The sequence below is a fragment of the Triplophysa dalaica genome, chromosome 17 (assembly GCF_015846415.1).
Source record: "Triplophysa dalaica isolate WHDGS20190420 chromosome 17, ASM1584641v1, whole genome shotgun sequence".
Lineage (NCBI taxonomy): Eukaryota > Metazoa > Chordata > Actinopteri > Cypriniformes > Nemacheilidae > Triplophysa > Triplophysa dalaica.
This window is the reverse complement of record NC_079558.1, coordinates 4,215,514-4,226,967: the sequence shown is the minus strand read 5'-3', so window position 1 is coordinate 4,226,967 and position 11,454 is coordinate 4,215,514. Positions and strand designations below refer to the sequence as shown.

At 35.4% G+C, this 11,454-nt stretch overlaps 1 protein-coding gene across 1 annotated transcript; it reads left to right on the top strand.

Moving 5' to 3' along the window:
- The first annotated feature begins 6,657 nt into the window (after positions 1-6,657).
- hlfb (HLF transcription factor, PAR bZIP family member b) lies at positions 6,658-10,968 on the top strand. Its single transcript, XM_056771356.1, is given in 5 exon segments — positions 6,658-6,908; positions 7,192-7,251; positions 7,254-7,523; positions 8,588-8,799; positions 9,328-10,968. Coding segments are annotated over 5 exon segments (867 nt in total). The 5' UTR covers positions 6,658-6,799; the 3' UTR covers positions 9,544-10,968.
- The last annotated feature ends 486 nt before the right edge of the window (positions 10,969-11,454 follow it).

The window sequence follows — 11,454 nt, the reverse complement described above, 5'->3', positions numbered from 1 at the left end:
TATAAAAACTGTATTAAAAATCCAAAAGTTAATTAACTGTTAATAATCTCTCAAATTAACATATATCATTTACATATATTGAATGAAAAAAAAAAGTAAGAAATTATATTGTTACACTTTTTTGGTGATGTTAATGTACACTTTGGGTGTGAATTCTAATATAAATATTTTAATTATTCAGATTTTTTTTTACTGATAGTACATTTACTCAATATAAACAGTACAGTATATTTCATAGCTTTAAAATGTACTAAAACTTTGAGTGTAAGTTATTTCATGTAAAAAAAGAATAATAAACAAACATTTTAATTAAATTGTAAAATGTCAATTGAAAACTATTAAGCATGTTCTTTATACATACCTGTAAAGAAAAGTTTTAATACTGTTGGATCCAGAAGGTCCAGCCCATCTCCACAAAACTGATGATGAAAGTAACCCCGATAATCAAGTGTTAAAGCAAATGCATCTTTCAGAGGTGCGGGTTATTGGAAAAAGACTTAATAAAGGAAAAAATAACTTCAAGCTCACTTTTATTTTTTACTTTTATTCTTTTATTACCTTTATTTTATATTTATTACTTTTAGGGCAATAAACATTACATTATACTGTATAAAGTAGTAATGTCAGATGTAACAAAGCTGAATGTTTCTATATTTATGTTTTTCTGCAGAATTTTCTCTTGTTTTAATCGAAGGTAATCGTGTTGGTCACAAACAGATTTTCGTGTTTTTATTTTATTTTGGACATACATGAAACATATGGTTAAAGTCTCAATTTTTTCTATTCTTTAAAAAATCAATTCAGTTTTAACACTAAATTAACGGAAATCGATTGGACTCAATGTTTACCAAAATGCACAAACACACAGCCAAATCAACAAGTGATGCTCAGAAACAGGAGAGTGACGGACAGATGGATGGATGAGAGGGGTGGATGTGAAAGGATCAGTGTACCACTAGCTGAGGGAGCAAAAGACGGGCAAAAGCGAGAGTCTAAGGCACGAGAAACGTGTTCCATGCACTCGCCTGCATGTGACCTCTTTGTCAGGGATGCTCACGTTTTGCCGAATGCTCTCTGGGGGGAAGAAGAGAGAGGTTTTGAGTTGCACATGGAGACTGCCGATTTATTGCTTTCCACGTGATGGATGTTCTTTATGCCATGTGATGGGCTTTGCATTGTTTTGTGCCTCATCAATAATGCTGCCATATTCAAAAGGAATATGGGAGGATGAAAAACAAACAGGCCACACAGTAAAATCTGTATACTTGGCATATCTGCGAAAACTATACCAAGAATTTTTTCTAAGGTTTCAGAATCTTTTGTTATCTTTTGAATAAACAAGTGGCCTTAAGTGGTTATTTTTTTCAACGTGGAAGTGTTGATCTTGTGAAATCTTTGACTTGTACAAGTGTAGGGCTCTTAGAAAACAAAGAGCTGATTGAATTACAATATGTGAAAGGCATGTGATGAGTTACTATGAAGAGGTAGTGCCGTAGTACTGCTTCTTAAGGCTTGAGGGGGACACTTAAGCAAACATAATTTTGCTATTTTGTAATGCATTGGCATTGAAATAAATTTAGCCCTTTCTTTGCTTTAAAGATGACAACCATCTGCAACAGCAAAGCTGAAGTGATTTTAATAACAAGTTGCATGCTAATGGCAGTATGAAAAAAAATTGTCATCCAAAACTTGCAGATGTTTACACGGCCCGTAGGGTAAACGCTGAATTTATTGTAAATGCCCATATGCACTACTGTACATGCATAACTGGTTCACAGAGGATTTGTTTGTGGAAATGTGAGATGACATAAATTATTCTTGTCAAAATGGTGATTTTGTGTGAAATAAAGACTGTGGGAAATGCATCTAAATACTCTGTAAAAGTACATTTTTATAATATGTGCGAAGCCCTTTACAAAGTGTGTTGTGTGTGTGCTGTAAGAGGTGTTTTCTTGCTGCACAGAAGGAGTGTCAAGTTCTGTTTATAGACAGAAACAGTGTTTAGGAGGAACTGTTTTTGTATCACATTGTTTGCATCGCGTTGCAACCCAAGTTGAATGATTAAATGGCCTCTTCTAAACTGTCCTCTCTCATGGGTATCAGTGGTTAAATCCAGTTTATTTCACTTTTTGTGAACCGTGTAAACTGATTACCTGAAACAATTTGAAGGATCATTTGATGGTCTGTGTAGAAGTCTTTGTAAGGCATTTAGGCATGGTAGTAAAATATTGTGGTGAAGCTGTTGTTTATTATTATTTTATTATGTAATTTTCATCATTTTTATATTTTTATTATTATGCTTTCAGGGCTTAATTTCGACTCTTATTTTAAAAAGTTAACAGTTATGCACATTACACATGCTAGGAGTATTCTTTTATTTGAATAATAACTAAGCTTATTTATTTATCAGGCGATTTATTTGTTTATTTATTATTTAGTACATTTTTTGTCTACTGAAAGTTTATTTATTTGCATTATTCATTTTTTAGTTAGTTTTTATGAGTAAGGTTAGCTGATTTATCTGCTAAATTTTGTTTGTGGACAGGTTTACCCTAAATCTCGGATTAAGCCTATACTGCAGATGCACTGCATATGTAAAGTAAACACCAGGTTGTTGAAAACAACCCATCACATGTTCTAAGGTTTTGCAAGATCCATTTTATTTCTATTACAAGTTTTGATAATACAAAGAAAGTTAAAGCGAGCACATGATGGCATTTTTGAAAAGTATCACGTACACGAGACAGCGTTTTCAAAACGATCTGAATTTACATGGATCTGGGAAAACGAGCAAAAGTGCTGTATTATGCATGCCAGGCCAGTGGATGGCGATGTTGCGCTATGAAGAAACCCAACGTACCTGCGCATTTACGCATACCCTGTTTTGAGCTAAAAGCGCTTTCAATACATTTTGTTGCCATGTATGTGCGTTTATAGTTTGTGTATATAAATACAATAAAGTCTCCGCTGGTTGTAGTGGTGTTGTGAATATACTTTTTCTAACGAAACCTTTACCCTAACCCACACCCTAATCTTACTCCAACCATATAAACTACCTATGAATATTAAACTTGCCAAAAAACACGGTTGCGTGATGACGTCAGACTAAAAACACCAAGGATTGCTTTGCAGACTGAACACGTAATTCAGCATGTGTATGACGTCATCGTTTTTGGACAGCGCTGATTTCAGTTTACAGGGAATCGATAATGCCGTTGTTTTCAAAAACTCTGCACTTTGAGACCGGTTACAAAAGTTTGTATGTACAGTCCCCTAAAATGCCGTTGTTGTGTAAACGAACAACCAAAACTCATAAAAAGTCTGTCCCTTCGATTTCATGTACTTAAACACACTCACTAAAAAGATCCACATTGCCATTCATATTCCATAGTGTCTGACAATAATTATATAATCTATTCAGCGCTATAGATAAACAAAACCGCTCCCGCACATCACAATGCTCCTATATTTGCATAACTTTCAAAACAGGCTATTTGAAAAAAGCATCCATCACTCTTTGGAAAACTATGAAGTGAGATGCCACACCACACCATTGAGTTCAGCACCAGAGCATTTACCTGCACAGGCAATTTTCCTGCATGTGTCTTTAAAAACATTTCCAGTTTGGCGATATCATTTATATGTGATATTTCTTGTTTTTCCTATACGGACATGTTACTCAAACTACGTCATGGATTCACCCTGTAATGAGTTCTCTGGGTCTGTCAGAAGCAGGAATAAATAACCAACCACAAACTCTCTAGAGTCCAGCACTTCGCCGAAGGCTAGAGACAAAGACAATGTCTGCACTGTCCTGTCACTTTCCACAGAACTGTGTGTCAAACAACACTCAAATTACAGCAACTCAAAGAAATATGTGCATTGCTCTTATTAAGCGAACCTGTTTGCTCATGAAAAATCCACATTCATTAGATAAATTTGATTTACAACACATGCATTTGATTTAAATGTATAAATGTATAAATGTTTGATATAAATATTGTAAAGTATGTGAAACTCTTCAGCCAAAATCTTCAGAAGGCACTGGAACTGGTCGAGGTCGAAAGTACTTTGATGTGTCAAATGAGTTTTTATTGTTTTTCTTACAGTTTAGGAATTTCCTTTTAAATTGTATGCAAATCTCTGTCTATATGTATCATTGCAACAGAATGTCCAGCCTGCTTTCTGACTTGCAGAATAAATCAAACATTATTGAGTGTTTAAAGTTAAAGGACACAATATTTTTCTGTAAAGCAGGAATAAACTTTAACATTTGTTGTATTTGACCAGTGTTTTGTACTTTGATCTTAAAATGGTTTTGGATTTAGACATTCAGCATAAATTTGCTGGAAAAAATGGTTTCACTTTTGTTTACTGTTGTATTTGGCAGTTTTGAGGAACTTTCCATAATCCTTTCATATACTGATGCATTTTTTATCCGTAGTCCAATGTATTTCTGTTTTGCAATGTAGTTGCGAAAATGTTCTACCCTAGCCCTAATTTTGTAATTGTAAAGACAAAACATAACACATTTGCTCTGAATTCACTCTCCCTAGTATACTAAAGTCTCACAGGCCATAAATGAACATGTGTGTTTCTCTTTCAATGTGTAAATTCATTGTTGTGTTTGTAAATAAATTCAACCGATAAAACCCATCCACATTTTTTGCCTTTTGAAAAAGTATTAGATTAGTCTATTTTAGGCTGAGTGCACTTCACACACTCTTAACACCCAAGGTAAGAGCCATTGATTTTTTCTCTCCATAGCAGGTGATGTTATATATAAGTATAGTTGCTTTCAGGAGTTTCAAATCCCTTCAGTGTTTATATGCTTATCAGCCCCTACATATTATACAAGGATGTTCTCTTGTTTCTCAAGGCCTTTGAAATGAACAAAGAACACTATGTAAGCAAATAAATGTTGGGCCAAATGTATAGCTTCCAGATCCATTTATAAGCACAGAGCAGACTAAATCAAATTAAATTATGCCGTTATTATTTTTTATAATTTTTGCATGTATATAGGCCAATATATAAGTATAATTCTATTATGTTATTTATTATTTAAAGATATTCATTTTTATTCGTTTATTTATTTTATTACTTTAATTTCATTAATATTTTATTTTCACTGATTATTGTTCAGAACTGAATTCATTATTTTGAAGCTGACCGCAGGCATTGCTTTCAGAAGATTGCAGTTAATCTTGTCATTGTGCTACATGATCAAGACAATTAAAAAGAGCTGATGCTGTCACATTCTGAGATCACAACAGCGCATCATTCAGGAAAGAATAGCATACACATTGTTATAAGTTTTCATACAACATGTGTTTTTTGAAAAATATGACTGAAGACAATTAATTAATCATTCCAGAGCAGGCATTTTCAGTTTAAGACCTCCTTGCCATCATCAATCTGTTTCCCATTTGTCAGATGTTACAACATGTGGTTTAGTTGTTCCAAATTACAGGAGGAGTGGCTTGTCATGGCCTACTTTTCGGCAAGATACGTGACATCTGATGGCTTTAGCAACCGGTTACCAAGGTAACAAAAAGAAGGAAGACAAGTTGTATAGAACTCTGAGACAAAAATCAATTTTCTGTTGTGTTCGGGTTGGTTCATTTAGAAAATTGCTTCAAACGAATTCCCATTTACGGTCCATTACTGTCAATATCGTGTTGTGACCATTTACATTCAGTACAGTAAACCAGATTTAAGTTGTAATATTTACAATGCCTTTTTTTATAATGAAGACCACATAAGACATGAGAAGGTCCCAACGACCACACAGTTTCTGCCAAGAAAATGTTACAATTGTACAGATGTGTGTGTTTTCCAGCAGCAATTTGAAATCCCTTTTACTGTATGTGTAGAGCATCCTCCGAATATAAAACACAATCAAAGCATGCAAACAGACATAAACCGGTCATAGCCAGTCCCAACAAGTCTCCTAATTTAATTGCATTTGGTCCAAACATGCCAGGGGGGTATGGTTAAAAACACAACACAGAAGACTGGAAGAGTTGAGAACATACCATATGCTTAAATCACTAATGGGTGCTTCAATGGCCGTCTTTTTTACCCATCAAGTGCTCACAGGGAATTTATACCTGTTGATGTGATCACTCAAGAAGCATTTCACACCCTGGTAGCTTGATGTATCATCTCACCACCTATAAAATGATTATACTACTCATATTTCAACACTTTTGTGAAAAGAAAAAATACAAAGATATATATGAATTTCTAAAACATGCATGCACTCTCTGTCAATACGGAAAAACAAGCCACATTAGACAACTTATGCAGAAAGACTTGAATGCGTAATGTTTGCATGCGCTGCAGAAGTGCTGGCGGGGACAATGAAGTTTTAGTCAAAGCCACGCCCCTTTTATTTGACTTTAAGCTTTTGATTTTTCCACCGCATGTGATAGGAACGTCAAGACAATTGCAAGCATTTCGTCTTAAGAAAGCTGTTCCCTGGTAAACTAAACTATGGAAATCTTCTTTTGCCGACATGTATATATAAGTATTAGTAAGCTCGTTTGCATGGCTGGAGCGCAAGCCCGCCTGGCCCCGCCTCTTGCTGTTTGACGTCACATACGTCATTCCTCACACATGTTCATGATGATCACATCACACTCGCAGCAAAATCATACACACAGAGAAGCAACTCGAGCCGGTCTTGTAGAGCAGCTCGCTTCACTTGTTAGATCAAGGATCGATTGTTTACGTGTTATTCATAGCTTTTCAATTTCACTTTAATCTTTTTAAGATAATATTCGCGAGAGAGATTATGTCCAGACCGCTCACCATGAATCCGGCTTTCCTACCTACGCAAACTAACGGCGTTTTGAAGGCGCTTTTGGAAAAACCGATGAAACTTAATTTGCGCCACGACGAAGGTAACCGAAAGCTTGACTTGTTGGACTGTTTTGAGTTGTCTTGTCTGCTTATTCCTAATATCTGATTAACTTGCGTAATATTTTTTCAGATACTTTTTTGTGCTGTCCATCAATAACGTTAACTGTCCTATCCAACGAAAAAAACTTACGTCAACGAAATAACTTTTAAGTTAAGATATTTAAATATAAAATGCAATAATAAAGAAAAAGGTTGGAAAAAATGTCATGCAAATAAATTTAACAGGACTTTCAATACTAATCGAAATGGTGAATATTCTTTCAGGCTATGGGAAGTTGAGAGACAAGACTAAAAGTCTGGAGGACGAAGGGAGCGCTCCACAGTCAGCTTTCTTGGGCCAACTCTTTGGGATAAAACGTTGTCTTATGATGGGGATAGCTTTCAGTTGGAGTATATGGACCTTGAGGAGTTTCTCACAGAAAATGGCATCCCTTCAAGCCCTGTACAACATGACCAAAGCCATCCTCGCCAGCAACAGCAGCAGTCTCCCATTCAACAGGGCTCCATCTCAGTCATGGACCTCAGCAGCCGGTCCATCACCAACATCCACACGGGTATGGTCCCTCAGAACTGCCTCCAGAGCCCAAGCAGACCAGGTAAAATACTCTTTAATGTCCTATGATGTCATTCTCGACCTAGTTTTTGTAAAAAAATAAGCTGGGTCTAAATATGGAAGGTTGTGGGTGGCAAGAAGGGAAAATGGGAGTGTACATAGTTTATTTTGGCTGAATGGGTCATGGGGCACACAGTAGTTTTTTTATACAGTGTTTTGGCACTTCATTTTGATTTTTTTATCTGCCATTTGTGTCAGAGGCTGAAAAGTTACAGAAAGAATTTAGATGGTACAATTAACAGAGGTAATGATGTAATGTCATGTAATGATTCTGTCAAAATTGATGGTAAGGAGAGGCAAATACATGGAAATATCATGCCTTTTAAGTGACAGATCTGTCACTTCTGTCAAATCTGGGCTCTTAAAGTTTGTCTTTTAAACATGTCATTAAAATCTCATGAACATTTTCAGTTTTAACACCCCTTATAGTTTTGCTAATAGAAATTTCAAACTTGACTGGTGCTTTTGACCTGAAGCTGACTTACTAAAATTTGCATGCGGTCAAAACAGAATATCATTTTCCTTGTCTGAACAATTGGAGCACAACATCTAGTCTTATGGAAAACAATATTTTTAACAAAGTAGACTGGTTTATAGTTTCTGTATTATAGAAAAACGAAACATATATATATATTAATAACTCTAAATGGTGGTAAATTTATGGATAATAATATCAAGCGTAACCTACCTGTTTTTACAAACATAAAACATAATCACGTTTTAAAGCATCAGAATTGTTATTTTAACTCATTTCAATGTGTTAAAATACTGTCAAATTATATCAGTTGCGGTCCAGAAATGTTAGTAAACAAGTAGTAAACGAAAATGTAAGTGTTATTAGATTATTCGGTGAAATCTTTTTCATTTGAACAAATCACAAGTATAAGTCTCAGGAGGAGAGTTCGGTTTTGTTGACTTCTTGAAGGAGTCCAGTTACTATTATCAATGTGTTAATCGCCACCTAGTGGATGCATTACTCACAACAGCCTTTTCATGTCAAACTCAATAATTCTTGTGGTGCAGTAAATTCTACTATTTCTCTTACAGTTTTGCCTTCACGTAACACACCAAGTCCAATAGACCCAGAGACCATTCAGATACCAATGAGCTATGAGCCCGATCCAGCAGACCTTGCTCTCTCCAGCGTACCCGGCCAAGAGATTTTCGACCCACGAAAGCACAAGTTCTCAGATGAGGAGCTGAAACCTCAACCTATGATCAAGAAAGCATGCAAAGTCTTCATTCCCAATGAATTTAAGGTAATTTTGGTCTAGTTATTCAGTCCTCATTTCATGGGTCGCTCGAGTTGACCATTGACCAGCTGGGCTAACGGCTCTTAGAAGGAAGCTTACGTCCATTCATTCATCCTTTGCTAGCCAGGCCCAAGCGTGATCTTATTTTTCCTGTTATAGCTCCAGTTCTGCTGGGTTTAGGATTAAAGGATTTGGCTTTTTTAATAAAAGTGGATCCCTCCCCAGCTTTGCAAAGAAGTAAACTGCTCAATGCTGATTGCACTGCGGCGAATGCAATGATGGATGATTCTCTGACCTGTCAATCATAGCCGATTACGCTTTTATTTATTTATGATCATTATCACCAAAAAAATGCTGGATTAACTGTGTTTATACTATATATAGATCATGTGATCATTTTTTTAATATAACTAATAACCAAAGTTGGCATAGTCTGGTTATGCTTCTATTTAAAAACTAAACATATAGGCACATTGTAACATGGCAACCACTTCCATCTCTACCCCTCCCTTTTGTTCTGCATATTTTGAGCAGGATGAAAGATACTGGGCCCGGCGCAGAAAGAATAACGTGGCCGCCAAGAGGTCACGGGATGCTCGGCGCCTCAAAGAAAATCAGATTGCAATTCGGGCCGGTTTCCTAGAGAAAGAAAACATGGCTTTACGTCAGGAAGTCGCCGACCTGCGGAAAGAGCTGGGGTGTTGCAAAAACATCTTAACAAAATATGAAGCTCAGCACAGCCCTCTCTGAGACCCCGGGGCTCATGCGGTCTCTGCACTAGTGGCCCTTCCAGTCTGAAGGACAATATTGTTGGGTAACGGCCTATTTGACCTGTTTTTCAGCCAGTCCACACCTCAATCTGTTCTTGGCACCTCAGAAGGCAGAAACATTTTACCGTGTGTTTAACTAAAATGTCCTACCTACTATTCTGTCTTTATAAATGCAAACAAACCCAACGTTGTTTGCTGTCCTTTTTTCATTTAGGATGTCCTAATTCTATTTTTGTGTTATTTCATTTCGCTTGTCCAGAAACATTAAGCCTTGGTTTGTTGTTGTTTATCAGTTTTCTTCATTGTGGAATCAGAGCTAGCAGATGTCCCGCTACGCCTCCAAAGATCCATGAGGTTATCTACTGTATGAGAGGGGTACAGTACATGTGCATAGCTGCTTTGGGGTTCAGACGTGTTTAGGTTTTGTGTCCCTGTAATTTATTCTGTTCTCACAGACAGAACAGAATGTGACAAGTTTAAAATAATTGAAATAATGTACGAAATTCAGGTTTGTTTCTAGTATTGCGAAATAAGGACACCGAAAAAATCGTTATTAATCATGAATTATTAATAAAATTGTCTGTCACCTTGATGATGAATTATTCGTTGAATAGTGGATTGCAAACTGCAATCAAAGGAAAGCACATTGAACAATTGAACATTTTGGCACCCTTGCTTATAAGATATAAACAGATGAGATGATGATATTGCCTTTTGTAGGTCAGTTGTGAAATGAATGTAGAAGTACAGTGTATTTCATATTTATCGCTTTACTACAGACCAAATTATATGAGTAAGGTTTTATTGTTATATTTCAAGTAAATGTTTTTACAAAGTTATTGTTTTTTGTACAGTATTTTCATATGAATTTTTGAATATATATATATAATTTGATGTGTATATTTCTATATAGACATCAAACTATATGAATGAATTGTACGTTTTACAGGTAACTGTACGGGCATTATTACAATACATTCAGCACACGTGACCGTGATTTCTTTTTAGAAGAGCCGTTTCTTAGACCGGCACTTTGGGGTTTTGTGCACCAATATGGAAACAAATATTTAATTGTTTCACGTTTTCTTTTATTGTTACAATTATATTGTCAATACCTTTCATGCATTGGTGTACAATCATGGAATATAATATTATTGTGCTTTATGCCAAACATGGCAGAAGAAAGCTATTCTTGGCTAAATGGAATGTTTATTTGTGTATTTTAATAAACAGAAAAGTTTTTTATATGAAATATGTTATACTACAGCATGTTTAAATATTAACATTCGTTCTTTCTGCACATTATGAATTGACTTAAATTTTCCAAAATGTTGTCTGCTGTTTTCCTTTTTGGTTCCTTATTCTCTTTCAATAACCAATTTAATAAAAGCTTTGAAAAGCTTAATTCTGGTGATTTAAAACTATGTTTTATTTACCATTATAGTTGTTTAAATAAAGTTACAAGGATCGATTTCTAGATACTACATAACTCAATAAATTGTACATTTATTCAGTGGAGAATATGTTCAAGAGAATAATGTACAGTAGCATATCACAACATGCAATGTAATAGTAAATTCAGAATAACTTCTCTGGCTTTTAATTTGTATACATAATGTATAGACACATACTATACTGAAACAGTATAGATAAAATAGAGGTTTACCTACAAATATACACTCTGTTTAAACTAGTTTAAAATTCACTCTCTCAAGAAAGAACTGTAAATCTAAAAATGTACCACTAGATGGCCTTATATTTCCAATATTGGAGATTCGCATCTAAACAGTCATAAATCTGTGCTACAGAATATTCTCCAATTATTTTCATCATCACTGTCGTCTTCGAGAGGGGTGCAAATGGGGTTTTGGTTTCTCCACAAAGTTCTTTC